This window comes from Aspergillus pseudoviridinutans (genome assembly GCF_018340605.1).
Source record: "Aspergillus pseudoviridinutans IFM 55266 DNA, scaffold_3, whole genome shotgun sequence".
NCBI classification, from domain to species: Eukaryota; Fungi; Ascomycota; class Eurotiomycetes; order Eurotiales; family Aspergillaceae; genus Aspergillus; species Aspergillus pseudoviridinutans.
In genome coordinates, this window is record NW_025091283.1 from 2,042,582 (window position 1) to 2,062,194 (window position 19,613).

Below are 19,613 nucleotides of genomic sequence, written 5' to 3' on the forward strand. Positions count from 1 at the left end.
CTGGTTCAGGCGACCTGGCGCGTTGGGTTTAAAGTCAGTCCTGCCGTCTGCTTTTCTTTCTCGGCATGCGGATCTCTAAATCTTGACGCAGAATATCGTCCAATATGGCATCAGAGCAAACGTACGATTTCATTGTCGTTGGAGGTCAGTATACATCGCTGCAAGAGTTGCCAGTCGCCAGTTGCCAACGTAGCTCACTGTCTGATCAGGCGGCCCGGCTGGATGCACCCTCGCCGCATTCCTCGCCAAGTCTGCCAAACGCCCCAGCGTCCTTCTCCTTGAAGCCGGCGGCCGAAACGACGACAAGTCCCTCCGCGTCGACGGTAAGCGATGGACAACCTTCATGGAAGAGCAAATGAACTGGGGCTACAAAACGACCCCACAAGAACATTGCAACGGCCGCCAACTTGACTATTCGCGAGGCAAAGGACTAGGCGGATCTTCTGCTATCAATTTTGGAGTGTACACCGTCGGGGCTAAGGATGACTATGACGAGTGGGCATCTGTGGTCGGCGATGAAACCTTCTCGTGGAAGAACATGCAAACACGCTTCAAGAATCTGGAAACATTCGCGGGGTCTATTGACCATCCACAGAACCAGAAGTACGGTGGACATCAGGCTGGAGACCATGGCGACAAGGGTGGTTTGCAGGTTGGGTATGCCAAAGAGTGGGAGGATGATCTCTCGTTGGTTCTGGATGCCTTTGAACAGGCTGGGCTCAAACGAAACACGGACCATAATTCGGGCAACCCCCTAGGAATGGGTCTGTGTATCAACTCGGCTCATAAGGGGCAACGGACGACTGCGGTGGATTTGTTGTTCGATGCTCCTGACAACCTCGTTATTGTCACAGACAGTCCGGTGCAGCGCGTCATTTTAGAGGGCAAGAAGGCTACTGGTGTTGAGACCAATGGAAAGAGATGTAAGTCTCTGTCCAGACCACTTACTACCTTCTATCTCCCGCAATCCTGACGTCTGAATAGACCTTGCTGCCAAAGAAATTATCCTCTCCGCTGGTTCCCTCGACAACCCCAAGATCCTAATGCACTCCGGCATCGGCCCAGCCAACGACCTGGCAAAATTCAACATCCCGGTCATTCAAAACCTCCCAGCAATCGGCCAAGGACTGCGCGACCACCTCTTCGTGCCGATAGTCCTAGCCCGAAACCCAGAAACAAACGACCGCAACACTTTCTTCAAAGACCAAGCCGCCATGACAGCAGCGATGAAACAATGGGAAAAGGACGGAACAGGCCCATGGGCCAGGTACGCCTGCCAACTCGGCATCGGCTGGTTCAAATCAGAGCAAGTAACATCCTCCGCCGAATTCAAGTCTCTCCCACCATCTGTACAAGACTTTTTCAACCGAGAGACAATCCCGCACTACGAGATCATCACCCATTTCCCAGTACACTTCATCTTCCCAGACCTCTTCCAAGATTACAGCTATATTTGCATGCTAGTCTTCCTGATGAACGAACAATCAGCCGGCGAAGTCCGACTACAATCCTCTGATCCAAACGACCCACTCCTCTTCGATCCCAAATTCCTCTCCCACCCCTTCGACAGACGGGCCTGTATCGAAATCTTCCGCCATCTCTGGGAATTAACGAAACACGAAGCCTTTGCCAAGGATACCATCTCGACCATCATTGGGCCGGCGTCCGAATCGGATGAGGACATCCTGCAATTCTGGAAGGATAATATCTCGTCTAGTTGGCATATGACTGGCACCGTGAAGATGGGTAAGAACGGTGCCGATGATGCGGCGGTGGACAATCATTTCCGTGTGTTTGGAATCGAGAATCTTCGTGTGGCGGATATGAGCGTTGTGCCTGTTTTGCCGAACAATCATACCCAGGCTACTGCTTATGTGACGGGGGCGACAGCTGCGGATGTTTTGATTCGGGAGTATAGGTTGGATGAGAAATGATCTATAGCAGAGAATAGCCGTGTTTGTATGGTAGGCGAAGTTGCATTGATCGACTTGAATCGAGGTCTCGGTCTGAACGTAGTTCATACAATTGCTTGACACTCGATTGTAGGAAATGCAAGTTGCACCTCTTCAGGAATTCTGTTTGTTTCACAAGCACTAAAACATCGTATACCAAGCTTACTATATAAACGGGTGGATTACAATTTCACCGCAGACGCGATTAAAACGCCATGACTTTGAGGTCCCGGCTATTTTCTGGATTGTTCGGCAGCAGGTGGCTAGTGACGGGCCCAAGTATCGCCTTCTTGAGCGATTTATCTGAGTGCGGGTTGAACGGACAAGTCAAAATCCAGATGGGAGTGGACACTCGCTGCGGGGAGGCAGCTTCACCAATCAACGGCGAGACTACCTTCGACCCAGACGGGACGTTCAGTCTGAGCACGCTCCAAACGAAGCTTGTCATTGCTTAGTATGTGGGTACTCTGGCGTTTCGATGTAACCCTAGCCAGGGAGGACTTGCGGCGTCCGGGCGCGATGAGAAATAGGAGATAAGCTCAATCCCCGGCTTGATCCGCCAAGTTACTCTTAAGCCAGACCTCCGCACTTCTCTCCTCCATCTCATATCACATCACTTTATCTTATTGTCACCCCGACGCACACTCGGCCATGGAGGAAAAGCTGGAGACCGAGCCTGCACCTCATGCCCAAGCGGTGGGCTACAGCTCGTTAATCAAGCCCCAGGCTCGCCAGCCATACGACCCTACGGTCGCCTTTGAGGAATATCACTACTATGCCAACAAAACCCGAGAGGAAGAGTTGGGTTTGGCAGCACCTCATTCCAATGTTCGAAAGCTCTTTCAGAAGGCCGCTCGGACAGACGCCCAGGATGACATCCCGACCACAACTCTGACTGAGGCTGATTTCAGAAACCCAGAGAGGCGGCTGCAGATCACCGATGAGGAGTGGACAAATGCAAGTCGTGCCTTCAGGTCTGCCTCGGCCAGTGCTTGTGAGTAGTTGGATTCAAGGCTGAGAGGGTGGTCATCATACGTGCTAACGATCTGCACAGGCTTCTTCCTCATTACTACTGACGTTTTGGGACCCTACGGCTCGGGCTATACCATGGGTACACTAGGATGGGGGCCAGGTGTGATATCGTTTGGGTAATATTGATCAGACAGTGATACTGATTATAAACATAGGTGTCGCTTTCTATACGGTCTTTGGATTTATGGCTGGCTACTCTGGGTATCTCGTCTACCGTGTTTTTCTCGGTGTTGATAGCTATGAGTTCCCAGCAAAGAACTATGGTGATCTGGCGTTCAGAACGGTGGGCCGATATGGACGATATATTACCAATTTCTGCCAAGGTATCGGCCTACTGCTTATTACTGGTCAAGTTACGATTCAATATGGACAGAACATCTCCCAGATGTCCAAGTTCAAGCTCTGCTACGCCGTTTGTCCTGTGATCTTCGCTTGCGCCGGCTTCCTGATATCGCAGATCCGCACATTACGGGCCTATGGATGGGTGGCAAATCTTTCAGTCTGGCTGAATATTTTTGTTATTCTTATGACTATGGGGATTATGGCAAACTCTCCACCTAACTACGCCGTCGCTATACTCGGATCTGCGGGCAGTGCGGTGAACCGGAATACTATCCTTCCCGATAAGCAGGGCAACTACCCTCCCATTATCCATTATAGCAATATCCCTCCTGATGGACTGATCGGCTCTGTGAACGGGATGCTCTCAGGCGTCCTGGCGTATGCGGGTGTTCAACTCTTCGTGGAGTTCTTGGCTGAAATGAGGCGACCTCGGGACTTCATTAAAGCGATGTGGGTTGCCCAGTTCTTCATTTACAGCGTATACTTGATCTACGGCTGCGTTGTGTACTACCTTCAAGGGCAGTATAGCTATAACCCCAGCTACCAGGGAGTGAGCGCCTATGGATGGCAGACGGCTGGGAACATGATCACCTTAATTGGTGCTCTCATTGCCGGTGGCCTCTACGGAAACATTGGGGTCAAGGTCGTCTATAACAACATCTTCTTGGATATCTTCAAAGCGCCCCCACTCACCACCCGAGTTGGGAAAATTATGTATGCCGCTCTGTGTCCGATTTGGTGGATCATCGCGTTTGTTATCGCAGCTGCCATTCCGGATTATATGGGCTTTGTTTCGGTCATCTCGGCATCCATGCTTCTCAATCTTACATATAGCTTCCCGCCTCTCTTTGCGCTAAGCTTCGATATCCAGAAGAACGGCATCCAACAAGGTGAAGGCTTTGATCCGAGCACGGGACGCGTCTCAAGGGAGGGTAGCACCGTTCAGAGATATGTTCGTGGATTCTTTGCGGGCGGCATCTTCCAAGTCGGCGTCAACATTTGGCATATTGTCTATTTCCTAGCATCACTGTCGATGTGTGGTCTGGGGATGTACGCCGCTGTAACTGGTATGTCTGATTCTCTCTATCCTTCAAACTTGTGGGGAACAAAGCTAAACTTCCTCACAGGAATGATCGATGCCTTTACCACGAACCAGTTAACATCCTTCACTTGTGTCTCGCCTCTTAACCTCAATGCATAGTATCGTTAGGGAATATCATTTTGAGCCTTGGGCTTTGGGACGTCACACGGTGTTTTCAACCGCACCGTCGTTCGACTCATATCTGAAACACCGATCAGGACTTAGATTATTCTGCTTTTGCTCCATTCGTACTGGAAGGAATCCCCATTCAGAGGCCCCCAATGATTATCTCTCAGTCTTCAGTCTCTAGGTATGCATGCATTTGCTAGTGGTCTTTTCAAGATGTTGCCGCTATCCGCATTAAGAACCGCATGGATTTGTAGTTAGTATAATTTTAAGGATTCTAGTCACACATTGCTTCTGTTAAACTTGGAAACGCTTCATGAAATACGCTCGTATAGACAAGGGGATTGTATCACTGGGGTAGCTCACTCCAGTGCGAAGACTTATTCCTAACATGAGTACGTAGACAATATTAATATTAATGAGTCCGCGACTGATGAGTTATCCTTGAATGATGAGATGGTGGTCTATTGCCAGATGATGTTCTGTCATTGGAGCAAGAGCACCTTGTCAGCATAGTCACTGTTCTGGACTTTGTCCTGAATAAGAATCTCAACTAATATCAGTCATAGGTTGTATGACATTAAAATGAGCACACACATATATGCACGCACTCGTACAAGAACCCAAGCACACAAAAATACAAGGGAATAAGCCAAAGCCGACCAGCCATTCCAAGGTAGAGGGCAATTCATGTATTCCATAGATAGAATTAAGATAGTTGCGGTAGCTTACAGGGGCTTGAAGGAGCTGAAGGTGGGGCAGGGAGGGAGGGTCAGTCCTCCTACGTTACTGTAAGATACAGTCAGCTTGACATCCATCAGTGATTGGATTAGCTGCTCCTCCTGCGGCTGCTTGTGATGGTGGTGCTTTCCTAGCGTCTTTTGACAATGGATCACTTGGTCAAATGGACATGGTCCAGGGCTGATGCTTTGCTTACGCGCTACTACTTCTGCTTCACTTAAGCCCATTAGCTGAGCGCTCTCCTCACCTTAGTACGATACGTCAGATCTACTTGCTTTTTTTGTTCTCTTTGTTTGTCAAAATTAGAGGACCCCTCGGGTTCTAAGCCCTGAAAACTGCAAAGTACTGTATCTAAATCACTCATTTCTGCAGGAACTAGTACCTCAAATTCGCGCCCGCTGCTGCGAATCGAAGAGTTATATGGCTCTCTGGCTCATTACCTCCGCTTAATCCAGACACCAAGCAACCGCTTCTGCAACATTTTTCTCTTTTTTTTTCCAAGCCAGCTATACCTCCTCGTCACTATGGCCTATACCGACGTTGAAACCTCAGTCACTCTTCAAGTGGTTGATGATTCGAAACCTTTCCCCCAGAGGAAAGCGGCACATTGGTCGCTACTGAGCAGATCGAAGGGTCGGAACATGTGTTTTAGCCCATCAAACACACCTATGAGTGCTATAACTATGATGGCAGGAACTTTACAGAGAGCCATGTTGCCCCCTTGAAACCTACCACTGCTCTCGGGCAAAGTGGACGGTAGATTCCCCAACTGTTCGATCCTGACAGACGGCCTTGCACTTGAGGTCACCCTGGGCGCCAAAGGTGACTTCAATGGAATATCCCAAGAGATACTCCACTTGTGTGCCTGTGCGAGACTGCGGGAACTGAGCAAGGTCGACACTTGCAAAGTCACACATGATCTGTGCGATGAGGTAAACACCTAGATTGCATCAATAATAAACCCAACGGTTTCACTAGGAACATAACCCACCTGGGTGATCAACTAGTTGTGGGGCGTTCGCATCATTACAGCTGTAGAGGTTACTGATCTTCATCAGAGAATCCCCCGAGTGATGGGTGACAACCAAGTCTTGCGTCGCCGTGTAATTCCGGGCATATCTCTCCCCCTTGGCAATGTCAGAAACAGTTGGCCTCATGTAGCGTCTCGCGGACAGATTCCGGAACTCACCTTGGCAAGGACCCAGGAGACAAATACAGGAACCGTTCCGGTACCCTTGACCAGAAGAGGACACTCGAAGCCGTAATGACTTCGGCATTTTCTCGTGGTGGGCTGAGGCCCTCCAAGTCCCCGAATCACTGCGCCGCGCATGACCATTGCTTGTTTGTGATGCAGTTAGCGTCCTTCCAAGTGGGAGACCATTGCTGACACATACGGGTCTGTTGGGGTGAGTATGGCCAGCTTTCCATCGACGGCAAATGTTCCTGAAATCCTTTCCCGTAGGTATGGTGACTGGCTAAAGCCGCCGACTAACACAATTTTCTGGGCTTCAATCAGCTCTGCGGCCCTTCATTTCGATAACAGGGACTGTACATTGATGACGAAGCGGCCAACCTCTTGGTTGGCGCTTTCAATCTGGCGGTGTATTAACTGCGTAATCTGGCGGAGCACCGGATCGAATATTCCACGGAGGTCATTGCTGTCACAATCAGTCACCAGGCATGTCGTCGACTCTGGAATTACATACCCGGAAAGCAAAACTTGTTGATATTTTGCGTCAAAGAAAGAGGGGTTGGGGTTGTTGAGGGCCATGGCCAGGGGAAGTCGATGGACCCTGTCCACAGCTGAACAGCAGAATGTCTCCTTAATAACCTGGAAGTTGTCCATGAACTCACTGCCTGGGGCCTTTAGTTTAAAAGGCAAGTCCTTAAACGCCGCCCCAAACCTCTCGGACATGAGAAGATAGAAATTGCGGTCGATGGCTGTGGCGCCGCACATACCACCTGCTCACTTTCAGCGCCGTCATCCACCCAGTAGGCCTAAGGGAGTGACTTACCAACGGCCGAGGTTAGTTCATCGAACGCCAACATGGGAGAGACCTCCGAGATTAGATAACTTGTCACGTCCTAGGTCATGTCAGCCGCGCCCGGGTAGTTGCAACGTTGAGCGTTTGACTCACCACGGTGCCGCCCCCACAGTCGCATATCAATATCCCATCACCTGGCTAAATAGTCAGGTTAGCCAGGGTACTTTTGCGTTCAAGATTGGACCGCGCAGCTTGATCTGCATTCCGGGTCCATATAGTGGCATTGTCTTGAAAGTGGCAAGTGCGGCGGCTTCGGGCTCGCAAAGCATATAGATGGTATCACCCGGCCTGTCACCACTTGGTCCAAAGCCTGCACGAATAGCAGCCTCCTTGTATTCGAACTGAACCTGATCCGACCAGACTGCTGGCGTCGTAAACCAGAATTCCATATGGACATCACGAAGACGAAGAGGAGGTCTAAGCTCGACAAGGTATTTCTCCAGCTCTCGGCAGGTGTTCACATAGACCTCCCGCAGAAAGTCTGTAACAACCTGGATGGCAACCTTTCCTTGAGGCAGTTTCATGATCCCCATTGCGGTTGCCGCCTCCAAAGCCTTGTCATTGAACTGGGCTATATCCACACCTGTATCCAAGAGCAACTTGGTCCAGGAAGAGGCGGATGTCCCGTGTTGAATTTGGAATCCCCAGCTGTTTTTCTGAATCGCGCAATTGTTTTGAGGATACGCTATTCTGGATGGGGCTTTGATGGCGTGAGTGAGTCGCCCAGAGGGAGTGGGCCAGGAGCGGACAAGGCCCATAATCGACAGAGAAGTTACCCTCAGTAACGCATAGCTGACGCCTATTTTGCGTGATTAGATCAGATCAAGCATATTCTTTGAGTTGAGAATAGTGTACCTGTGAAGGTGGTGCCGTAGTCGACGCCGACAACAAGTTTGCCTTTTGGATTCATCGTAAATAGGTGTGCAAATAGACTGTGACAAGCTGGATGGCAATCTTTCTGATGTCGATATGAAATTCTGGTTTACAACGCCATCCAGGAGATAAGAATTGAAGTTATTATAATGGTCAGACAGAAGAAATTGCTCCAAGTAATCAGACCATGTCAAGCTGGCCAAGAAATTCCGGGTCTGGCAACACATGATGTCTGAGACAGAATGTCGAAGAGATTTCGTATTGAAGTCAACACAGACACACAGACTCACAGTCAGGCCTGATCTTTCCAAGAAAACTCAGTCATGTCTTTGTGCGTTGACACTCGGGAGACAGACCGAGACGGCGGTTTTTTTTTTCTTTTTTTTTTTTTTTCTCCATTGATGGGCATGCAGTTCAGCAAGGTCTCAAATCACTGCTAAGGAAAAGTTCGACAAGGTCTTGAGGTTGCGTTAGATACCCCGAGACCTTGCTGAACTACAACCCATCCATTGACAAAGAAAGTGGATCATGGGAAAACCACGGGTGGATGGACTTTGTAAGTTGGGAGAAAGGGTCAGGAAGATGGTTTCGCAGCGACAAAGAACTTTTTCAGCCGTTGCAAGCGACCCAGTCAAGTGTCTCAAGACACCCGGAAGCGAACTTTTCAGACAAAGAATCTGCTCTTCTCTGCTCTCACTTTCCCTGTTTCTTTGACATTTCATCAGCCATCAAGTCTATTCTCATCTTTCGTTCTTCACTTTCGCTAATTCCATACACTACTTTTATAGGTTAACTATTGTTATAAATCCCCAACTCTTGCCCTTTCCTGACCATCTCAGCAAGATTTCACTCCTATGGCAAAAAGAAGGAGCAAGCGGATTGCACGGAAGATGGCCACTGTTCAGGTAAGAATGCTTCCTGTGTCTGCATTTCCGTTAGCCTTGACCAGACAATCTCGAGTTGCTGTACATCTACGTCTATCTTCTTCGTCTTCAGTGTGGAGGCTTACACTTGCTGCTTAATCACAGGAAGGCTGTGCAGCAGACTCATCAGTCCAGCCAGAAGGCTCTTTGACCGCAGAGGTGACGGGCACAGTACCTGCAACACTGTCGGCCGCTGATGGTGCAGATGAGGCAGTTGGTCACGTATGTCAGATTACCGCACTTGTTATTCAAATCTTCTCACCTGGCTCTCCGCTAACGATCCTGGCTTAAACCAGAAAGCATATCCATCCCCTCCACTGAAGAGAAAAGATATTTCCCCGTGTGATGATCACCTTGTCTCACCCGGAGAGGATGCACATTCAGGGAGCGGATCCGAAGACCACCAACGACCGCCCGTTTACGACCTGGCCCAGCAGATAAAGAATTTACAAACTGAAAACCAGCGGCTCCAAAAAATGTATTCCGAAATAGAAATGTCCATGCAAAAAAAAGCAGCCCAGACAGGTTGGTCCGATGTCACTGATCGGAAGGTCCAAAAATTTTGTAACCGCCTTCACTCCAAGCTTTATATGTGGAGTCTTGATTATGCCATCGAGGATGTCAATACTGTCGAACCAAAGCTGTTAGCCTGTGCAAAGCAGAACATCATCACCTCGCTCGACGGATTTTGTAAGCAGGAAGACTGGGAGTCTTTGATGAAACGGTTTCCAGCCAGGATTCAAGAGGGCATCCTTCAGGTCTTTGCTCACACACTCTGGACCAAGCATCTCTTTGAAGATGTCTTCATGAAGCCCTTCCTCTACTTTGACTTTTATGAGCAGGAAGAAATGACCAGCACCGCGGGCGAACCAGACACCTCGCTTCCGACAAAATTACAGAACATGTATCAAATGTTCCGAACAGGTACGATCTCCCACATTCTGCAGGGGCAAGGCAGACTGACCATACTGTAGTTGATGAAGCCCAGGCCCAAGCATGGCGAAGTGACACGGTTCGCCTTGCGAACTCGATCGTTCCGTTAAACGAAAATGATCCGGATACCCTTTCGATGGCCGAAGCGGCCGAATTGTTGGGCATGCCTTTAAAGACTCCAATTGTGGGCCCGGAAGCATATCTCCTTGGAGAGAGGAGCAAACAAGCCAGAAGATCCGCGGTTGAACGACTGGTTTCCAGTATTCTTGACGGTCCCATGCGGCTCATGTTGCGTGAACTCCTCAGCCCGGAAGAAGCTGATCGACGAAACCAGGTCATTATTGACATCTATTGCAGTACAGCTCAACTGGCAGCCAGATGCTGGGCCGACAGGTCACTGTGGGAGATCCGCGGTCTCGACAAGGTGGGCGGCACCTTCCATTGGCAAACCGAGACGCTGAAGCCGCATAACTTCCATATCGCGGAGGATAGATTGAATGGTAAAGCGGTTCTGGTCGTAATCCAACCGCCTCTATACCGCTGGGGGGATGTGACCCTTCAATACCATCTTGATTCGATGGTGGCACAGGGGACGGTAATAGTGGAAGATCCCGCCCCAACTTAAAGAAAGCAGCTAACTATGTTGGCCTGTTGTTGCCTAATACTCGCGTTTTGTCTTTCTGTTGCTCTTTCATGGTTCGGGTTCAAGGGTATGGAATGTTTTGCCAGGCATGATACTTCTGCTGTTGAATGTTTTCTGCCCTTTTTTAAATTGTTTTTACGTAAGTCAACAAATTAGGTGCCCAGGCTGGATTGCTGTTCGTAGCTTGTGTTATTACAGGTCAAATCCTTTCATAGCAAACTAGCACTGCACGTTCCACGTAAGCTCGACATCAATGCATCTGCCGAACTACATCAAAGAAGCCTTCTCAGGTATCCCGACCGCAACACCTAATAAAACATCCGTACAACCCACAAAGTACTATGACGGTGGCGGTGGTGTACTGCTCTGGTACAGCATAGCAGCCAGAAGCACCCCGATGATGGATGCCTATGCCAAGTCGGAAGTACTCAGCGATAAGGACAGAAAGCCGCCATACTACCGAGAGATCCATCCCCTCCGCAACCTCAATCTCCCACTCCGGCCTCCTCCCCGGTATATAAACCGAGACCATATGCTTCAACTTGGAGGTCATCACCAACGCATCCCCAAAGTACACATGCGCTCTCGACTTCCAGATATCCTGACCTCGCACGCTCAGAACAATCTCTTCCCGCCCATCGTCCCCGCCAGCCGCATTACAGAAGTGGATGTCGAACGTATCCTTGAGCATGTGCCGCTGCGGAACGATGGTGGCTACTGGCCGGGGATGGTCTTTCTCTTGGCTTCCCCGGTAGATGGACAAGCCACGTCACGTCGCGTCGCTTCCGCGCGATCTCGAAGAGCGGCAGGCCTGTTGCCTCTTGGATGCGCCTCCGCTGGGCTGACGGAGGCCAAGTCGCGCCGTCTACGGTGAAGAGGGTCTGCGGCGGGGAGCCACCGCTTGGAACTGTGGAGATGGTGAAATCGCCAGCGGACCAGCTATTGCTGTGCTGTTTAACCCGGATGGTTGTTGGGCTGGAGCGAGGTATTCTGGTCGCAGGGCAATGGGTCCTTGAGATGGCTTAGGGAGGTCATGGTGAGTGAAAGCGGAGTCAGAGGGTAGTTTGCAACCCAGATACAAAAGGGCAAGAGTAGACTTTTCGTGGTATAAATGTATCTACAGCAGAGTCAGGTCAGCTTATGCTGCGTCAAGCTGTCAGCGCTTGGTGAGGCTATACTACCCGGCCGCGGATATTAAAAGCATTAAAGACCCACCGACAGGCCTGAGGGGGTTAACCGTGCTGGTCATCTTCCGATAGAATGTAGAACCGGCTAAACCCTAGCATGCTCCACTCTGACAGGAATGCCGTGAAACGGACCGGCGCGCTGACCCGCTCGGCGCTGATCCCGGATTCCTTTCCGGCAAGGGCTTGAGGCTTGGCCATAGAGATCCACTGATCGGCAGTACTAACTTTAGGAACAACTTAGGAACAACATGATACAAATACACTTAGTTTTGCTGTAATTGTGCGTTGTTATGATCAGCAAGCCTCCCTCATTGCCAAAAGGCAAATCTACACCCAGCCTTAAGGCAGATCACTCAGTACTTGTGTGTGATGCACTGTGTGTGGAATTGCCATGGAGCGGTTCCCTTTCAAGATTACTATAGGTATTATTGTGCATAGTCAGTGCTTCATTTAAAGCATTAAGCCTGTCAGGAAGCTATTATGAGTTGGCCATGGTGTTCTACACTAATCTGCCCTTATGCAGCGACACTTGCTTCTAATATGTTTCTTTCTCCATGTGGACAATGCCATCATGGTCGATCTATATCACTTGAACTGATGACTTAGAATAGGCAAGCGTTGAGGTATGTATCGGTAGCTGCCTCATTAGTATTATTTCTGAAAGATCCGTCCCAAGTCAAAAGTTCTCATATATAGACGAGGATTCTACACAGGCTACGCACGTCTTCAATTCTATCCTATACAATTCAAGTCAGAGAAGCAATCAGATTATTATCAATTATCCGTCCAAGCTTTTCAACCGACTTTTTCAAAAGGACTCAAGATGATCATGCACTAGATACAATTCAGTCAAACTCCTGCAACTGCTTCGCATCAGCCAGAGCCGGCCACCACGAAGCTCGATGCTTGACAAAGAATTCCGCCTCGGGTTTGGCATCATCAAGAGCGCGAGGATCATCCAGCGTCCCAGCTAGAACAATCACACCACCCTCAAACTCCTTCCGATCGGCCGTCTTGTACAGCAGAGAGCCACAGTTTCCACAAAAGTGGAGGGTCATGTGCATGCCGCTCTCATGGGTTTGATGGTATCCCTTTGGAGTCCCTTTCACAAGGTGGAAGTGATCCTGAGGGACTAGAAGATTGACGGAGCTTGCACTGCTGAATTTCCGGCAGGTGAGACAGTGGCAGACTGCCTGTAGTCATGTTAGTATGGACTTGTGGTGCGGCTGCAGGGTCTGGGTTGGGCTTACCTTGGAGACAGGTTCGCCGCTATATTCGTACTGGAGTGCTTTACAGAGACAAGAGCCAGATGGCATGATGGAGAATGTTTGTGTGGCTTGGTGTAAGTGATATTCGCAGTAGAGACGAAATGGGAGCGTCGTAGTGTCCAAGGCTGATATATAGACTTTTCTTTAAAATCTCGACCTTGGTCAGATGACTATGATCGTTTCGAATGCCATGTATGACAGAGAGTTTAATGTCCTAGTTACCACTCGAGTGGGAGTCCGAGACCTGGATTGAATTGTAGTTTGTAATCCGTATAGATGATTGATCGAGATCTACAGCGGGGCGGATTGCCAAGCCATTGTTGTATGTTCTCCGAGCGCCACTTAGTCGTTGATGGATCGTATGATCGCCCACAATTGTCAAGGATCGGAACCTAATAGATCAATCCAGATCTAACAAGTAGAAAATGACGAATGACTTTCCTTTCTTTGTTGTTCAGATGACGAGGATTAAGATCCCGAATAACTTTATTTTCTTCACACTCCCGACAGGTGGCGGACTCGTTTCGGCCTCTAACATCAGGAAACACATAACCATGTCTAAATTTAGACCGTAGATTTCGATAGATTGGAACAGGTCTCTGGTTGCAGAATTCAGACATCCTTTTCTTGCAATCGCAGTCAGTGAGAAGTCTCCAACCGGACAGGTCCTTGAAGTCTATAACCACTTGCAGTCCAAGTGGAACTCTCACATACCCGTACTCCTCTCATATCAAACAAATTGCATGTCCTCCCTTTCGAACCGATCAAAGAAGCTTGTTCGAATCCAATAGCCTGGTTTCCCCTCTGTGCTTATGCTGCTTGATAATTCATTTTTTAATGTATTTGGTTCAATGCTGCGCCAGACGCGGGATTCAGCACCCCGGTTATGATCCCAGTCACCCTCTTTAAATACCCCCCAAGTTTCCTTGGCCTGGTCCAGGCACAACTCGAATGCTGCTGGAGATGGAAAAATCGAAAATTCACACCCTTGTTGAGCAAGAGTGTGATAGAGCTCGTCCGCGCGGCAAAGTACTTTCTCAAGCCGAGCCATTATAGCATGGCGTTCTTCCTCTGCTTGGAGCCTAGAAAAGCTTATATTTGGATCGGCCCACAGCACAAGCATGATATCTTTACAATGGCAAAAATGCGTTTGTAAAACGGTACTAATGGCATCGTATGCACCCCAAGATCTGTCACGTTCTGAAGAGTTCTTACTGCAGCTAGCACTTGGATAAAAGTGCGAAAGATGGCAGTAGATTATAGCATAACTTATGCAAAATTGGCTTTTAGCAGATACATTTTTCACGCCGTTAATATACCTGAAAGGTGTTTAGAGTCAGATCAAACGGAACACCTAGATTCTAACACACTCACTTCATTCGTAGTCGATTTAAGATCCAGGAGAGCCCGGCATTTCTGGACAGCGTAGGGTGTAAAGCACAGTTGATTAGACCATCAATAAGTGCCGGCTTCTCTCCACTGTCGGTGGATTTGTTAGTAAGAACAGCCCACGGCGCTTTTCTGTTGATGTTCAGCTCTAAGCGTTCCACATTCAGCTGGATGACGCCGGAATTGTGCTCATATAGGCATTTTCTTGTCATCTTCCGCATGTCAGAAATCAGGCTTGGTGTATGAATGAGAAGACTTCGGAGCAAGAAGCAGCAGCAGAAACATGGCCTAGACTACACCAAAAGCACAGGCTGAGGTAACGTCAGGCTTTTGGTTTTGGGGTTGTATGAAGGTGGACTGAAGGTGAATTGCAAGTTCACCTGCCTCATCGCCTGAGATAACAAGCGGTTGTTATTTATGTCTACAACAGTACAACGGTACAATCCCTCTATAGTTTTTGTAGATTGGAACACTGCGATGTTTGTTGAGAGCTTAGACTCCAATGCCAGAGGATGTCGGGAGTATATCCATATTATAAGCAAATAACTCAATACACAATGGAATGTGGACCTGTTGTATCGAACCATGTATTTGCCCGTACACTTGGTATTGCAGTTCATATCGAGTTAGATGACCTAGTCTTGTTTAACAAAGTTCCGCTACCGTTTTGCTACTTCAGGTCTAGTGTTACAGGGTGACTTTACTCTGTACTAGCGATCAAATACGGATAGCCCAGCTTCTTGTCGCCTTGTTCACACATGCTCAGCTGTTTGCCCAATCGCGCATCGAGGACCGAAAGAGCTAATAATCTACGGAAGCTGGATACGACATTGTAGGTCCAGTCAATGGTGTCCAACTCAAGAGGCATATGTATGTATTCCGTCTGGATTGTCAGATTAGCTTTGGATGCGATATGCCTGATTCCTGGCTGTTGAAGATGGAGCGTCTGTCGCTCGGTCGTTGAGTCGGAAAATGATAATCCGATCTAGACATTGCTATATTCCTGATTATCTGAAAAAAAAGGTCGTTAAGAAGGACCTGAAAGGAAAATGCAAGATTTTTGCGCTCGCACTGCAAAAAATACTCTGAATTGTCTTGAATAACACAGGGAAGGCACTTCACGCGCCTCCTAATGACTCTCGATGAGCCACAAAACCTGATGAAAGCTCAATTTAACTCTTGTCACACATCAACTCCCCAAGAAAGCTGCTGATATGATCCAGCAGATCCTGAGCGAAGCCAGACATCTACTGCAGCCGTTCAACCCGCCACTGGTTGACAGATTCGGGCATTCTCATTACGCCAACATCATGCAGAGATACAGTATGTCAGCACCTGCACTCTTCGACTGTTTCTGTATAGAATGTTGCTACGTTAGTAACTACATTGGTGATTTAAGGCACCAGCGTCAGTTTCTGGTTTGCTCGGGCTTGGTGATGGCGGGTCAGGTGACCGCCAATTCCGCTACCCTCCAGCTCCTTCCCACACAACAACACCCCTCCACCACAACCATCGTCACAGTACTGCAACCGCATTTCCCACCCCATACCGTTCAGCATGGCTACTGGCTCTATCGCTGAGCTCATGACGTACGTTGGCTACTTCTCTTAGGCATGTTAATTACGATTCAGCAGTCTGCTCCAGGGACGATGAGTATAAGCGGAAAGTCGAGCACTCAGCTGAACCCGTTGTTGTCACTTTCCTTTCCCCGTTGGACGATAAATGCAAGGCTGTCGCCTCAAAGATTGAGGAGCTGAGCGGCGAGTTCACAACCATCAAATTCTACCAAGTCGACGTCAGAAAGCACGCCATGCTATCCAGAGCCCTTTCCAACACAGAATTGCCCATCGTCGTCTTTGTCGAAAACGGCAAAGATGTATTGACCCTAACCTCAGATGTTTCCCGTTCACGTATTCGGGAAGGTCTCCAAATACTCCAGACGGTATCTTGTTAAAGCCGTGTACCCGGTCGCCAGATAGGCACGTTCCTATTCCCGAACACATAGTCCAAACACACGTCTGGAGGGTGGTCCTCATATGGCACTGTACCTGACCACAAAGGACTCGTCTCCATTTGTGCTGGCAATACCTTGGCCTCTAAGCCGTGGTCGACTGAGTTTCAAAACGACGTCGTGTTCTTCAGAATCGAGCTTGTGACAGACCTACAAGTTTTGAAGCTCCAGTTCACTAGAGCTGGTAGCGAAGGACATGATATACTAACATCAAAATGTGAAGAACATTGGACTACTTGAGACATAGAAAACTTTACTAAAGTCGTACTATGCAACTCTAGGAGATTTATATAATAATCGAGTTCTGCCCCTTATAGTCTGTATATCTAGCTATGATACCAGCTAATTACATCTTGTAAGCTGCAGCTGACTGCGGTTTAATATAAACCCTATGTTATATTTTGCTTTATTCTCCACCTGGACAGCTATGGCAGAGAAACATGCCAGCACTGATTAATATCCTCCCATAATTGCCATCGATACCTTACTAACCTGCAATAACAAGAGGATAATTCTATAAACCCAGTGATATCCTATCTCGCCCGCCAATATCACATCGTGCATTTAATTATCTGTTTCTTTCATAATGGCACTGTCATGGGAAGCAATCATTGCTATGCTACCTCTTTTCGTTGCTTGTGTGCCAAGTTTATGAGTCTTCATTGCGTTTTATTAGAGTAAGGGTAAACAGGGACAGAACAGAATTTGGACCCCGGGACTACCCTCTGTGACACTCAGTTATGTTACTTTGGTGCTGTTTGCCCTTGATTTAGGCCATGATACCAGAGGTATGACTAATTATCTCCGTGTCCTTGAGTTTTCTCTTTCTGACCTCTCGCAGATGAGACTTATACTCGCCCTATTGTTACAGAACGTTGCCGAATTAATGTTATTCTCGTCAATTCAACCCTATCTGAGACTGAGTCAATGGGTCCCTCATCTCATCGTGCTGTTGATTCCCTCCCTCCTCCATTGCATGTTCTCGAGCCATTGTACGCATTGCAATAGAGGTATGACATTGCGGTACTACTATCACAAGTTGAAGCAAAAGTTCCTTCTGATCCTGAAAATGAGAGGTGTCAGCAGAATCGGAATTATTAGTTCCCTGCCGATTTACGAATCCCGATGGCACTTCAGGGCGGTATTCCATCCGACGAGGAAAACCAGAATTTGACTGCTCCTGAGGTGAACATTAATCAGACGAATATGATCGACTGGAATAAGTGGACTATGACCTGTATCAATGTAGTCGGGTTTTCATAATGGGTATCCAACAGACCATCATGCAGGAGTCAGATCGCATATTTGGGATGATTGACAATTATGGATACTGATGATGCGGGATATCCTCTGTGTTTCCTAGATGCCATAGACTTGAACATCTCTTGTCTTATGTTGAATCTCTTTCCTTAGTCACTTTCTTGCATGTGATCATACAGATTCTTGTTATGATAGAATAATTCTCTGCAGCGCGATGATCTACAGAGGGTGCAATTAGGCTTGATCATATTTGATATCTACTCACTAATTATGAGAGAGAGGATATCAATCACTGTCTCTCATTAAAGCTGTGTTCTTCTTCCACTCTTGTACCTTGGGATCAGAGGCAGCACTGATTTTCATTGTTTTGATACGCAGACAAACAGCGAAACCTTCATGGCCATGGTGCGTAAGCAAAGGGAATATGGAATCACAAGGCAAACCAAAACTTCAGACATAATACTCTCCCGCGCTTTCAGCCCAAAACGCGTCCTGCCGTTGACGAAACTCCCGCTCAGCGATTCGCTCATCCTGCGTTCGCCTATGTGGTGGAATCATGCTCCATTCGCTGGATTGGTCCTGGAAATCGTCCATCATTCGTAATAAATCCCTTCGTCTATTGTCGAAAAGCTCTCCGTTGAATTCGCTCTCCCAGCCAGCGTCGCGATAGAGCTTCTGTAAAGCCCTCCATTCGTTAATATTACGACGTATGAGATCCCGGCCATCTCGATTCTCCCCATATTGCTGAATAGCAGCCTGGGGGTCAGTTGGAAGGCGGACTCCGCCGGGCCAAATATTCTGGAATAGAATGGGGTTTTCCATAATTTTGCGTATCGGAACTTCTGCTTCGCCATCCGGGTCAAAGAATGGGACGTATTCGAGAGTGTTAAATTTCTCGAAGACCTTCGAGAAGAAAACTTCACATGGTTGGCGGGGGCAGTCTTGCCACTGCTTCTGATTCAGGTGGCACCATTCTATTATAGTCTCTGGTGCAGAGGTCAGCTAGAGCTTCGGGAGCGAAAAAGAAAATGAAGAGAGGGAAAAAACATACGGTTATGGACGTCATACAGCACATTTACTCCATAAAAAGCAGGGAATGTTAGTCGAAGGATAGACGGAGGAAAGATCCCCTGCCGATCCTTATCCCTATGGTCGACCCATCGCAAGCGCTGCAACATGTCGTCTCCAACATCTGCTTCTAGCTGTTTCAAATAATTGACCAGCTTGGCGCGAGGAATCATTTCTACCCCTTCCTCATTATATCCCCAGATCGCTTCATCTCTAAGCACTGGCAGGAGCTGGACGAGATCAATCACTTCAGGTTCAAATCCGAGTCTGTGAAAACGTCCGACATCAACATCCTGAGGTGGATACAGGACATCAGTGGAGGAGATATAATGGGCTTTGACAAATAGAGCGAAAAGGTGCGTGAGTCCATTGATGAGACATTTGTGTTTTTCACGAATTGTGTCCATAATGATATCAGTAAAGTGGTTATTGCAATGGGAGTCGGAGGCAGCGGAGAGAGTCAAAGCAGGCAAGGAAGGTATTGCGTAGTGGTGGTCCTGGTGGACTCTTGGTAATGCTGTATTTAAACTTGTGTACGGAGTATACTGATATACAATACTGTTTATGGTCCTGTGTTCTGGTCTTGGCATGTTTTTATGCACTTATTATTCTTATTAATTATTCATAGGTAATCTTCCTTAGAGGACCAGAGTCTAAGGTTCAATACTACTCTTATCATACAGGAATCATAGTGGGGCATACTGAATAAATCCTGAATAGTGTGTAAAAATTTCATGAC

At 48.1% G+C, this 19,613-nt stretch overlaps 8 protein-coding genes across 8 annotated transcripts; 5 read left to right on the top strand and 3 right to left on the bottom strand.

Moving 5' to 3' along the window:
• Positions 1-104: 104 nt before the first annotated feature.
• Asppvi_004439 (GMC family oxidoreductase) lies at positions 105-1,934 on the top strand (the record flags this gene model as incomplete). The annotated part of the gene is made up of 3 exons (XM_043300392.1): positions 105-144; positions 210-923; positions 985-1,934. The coding sequence occupies 3 exons, from the start codon at positions 105-107 to the stop codon at positions 1,932-1,934; spliced, it is 1,704 nt and encodes a 567-aa protein (XP_043156327.1).
• Positions 1,935-2,603: 669 nt separating this feature from the next.
• Positions 2,604-4,527, top strand: Asppvi_004440 (uncharacterized protein; the record flags this gene model as incomplete). The annotated part of the gene is made up of 4 exons (XM_043300393.1): positions 2,604-2,946; positions 3,007-3,084; positions 3,140-4,393; positions 4,454-4,527. The coding sequence occupies 4 exons, from the start codon at positions 2,604-2,606 to the stop codon at positions 4,525-4,527; spliced, it is 1,749 nt and encodes a 582-aa protein (XP_043156328.1).
• A 1,475-nt stretch (positions 4,528-6,002) lies between these two features.
• Asppvi_004441 (Hsp70 family protein) lies at positions 6,003-8,229 on the bottom strand (the record flags this gene model as incomplete). The annotated part of the gene is made up of 10 exons (XM_043300394.1): positions 6,003-6,214; positions 6,266-6,401; positions 6,464-6,612; positions 6,669-6,762; positions 6,827-6,932; positions 6,981-7,236; positions 7,290-7,359; positions 7,413-7,457; positions 7,484-8,118; positions 8,175-8,229. 10 exons carry the CDS (start codon positions 8,227-8,229, stop codon positions 6,003-6,005), a joined length of 1,758 nt encoding a protein of 585 aa, XP_043156329.1.
• An 853-nt stretch (positions 8,230-9,082) lies between these two features.
• Asppvi_004442 (uncharacterized protein) lies at positions 9,083-10,673 on the top strand (the record flags this gene model as incomplete). The annotated part of the gene is made up of 4 exons (XM_043300395.1): positions 9,083-9,097; positions 9,221-9,337; positions 9,412-10,039; positions 10,090-10,673. 4 exons carry the CDS (start codon positions 9,083-9,085, stop codon positions 10,671-10,673), a joined length of 1,344 nt encoding a protein of 447 aa, XP_043156330.1.
• A 271-nt stretch (positions 10,674-10,944) lies between these two features.
• Asppvi_004443 (uncharacterized protein) lies at positions 10,945-11,565 on the top strand (the record flags this gene model as incomplete). The annotated part of the gene is made up of 1 exon (XM_043300396.1): positions 10,945-11,565. The coding sequence occupies one exon, from the start codon at positions 10,945-10,947 to the stop codon at positions 11,563-11,565; it is 621 nt and encodes a 206-aa protein (XP_043156331.1).
• A 1,158-nt stretch (positions 11,566-12,723) lies between these two features.
• Asppvi_004444 (GFA family protein) lies at positions 12,724-13,194 on the bottom strand (the record flags this gene model as incomplete). Its single annotated transcript, XM_043300397.1, has 2 exons — positions 12,724-13,071; positions 13,129-13,194. 2 exons carry the CDS (start codon positions 13,192-13,194, stop codon positions 12,724-12,726), a joined length of 414 nt encoding a protein of 137 aa, XP_043156332.1.
• A 2,898-nt stretch (positions 13,195-16,092) lies between these two features.
• Positions 16,093-16,489, top strand: Asppvi_004445 (thioredoxin domain protein; the record flags this gene model as incomplete). The annotated part of the gene is made up of 2 exons (XM_043300398.1): positions 16,093-16,124; positions 16,180-16,489. 2 exons carry the CDS (start codon positions 16,093-16,095, stop codon positions 16,487-16,489), a joined length of 342 nt encoding a protein of 113 aa, XP_043156333.1.
• A 1,767-nt stretch (positions 16,490-18,256) lies between these two features.
• On the bottom strand, positions 18,257-19,281 carry Asppvi_004446 (uncharacterized protein; the record flags this gene model as incomplete). The annotated part of the gene is made up of 2 exons (XM_043300399.1): positions 18,257-18,792; positions 18,858-19,281. 2 exons carry the CDS (start codon positions 19,279-19,281, stop codon positions 18,257-18,259), a joined length of 960 nt encoding a protein of 319 aa, XP_043156334.1.
• Positions 19,282-19,613: the final 332 nt, after the last annotated feature.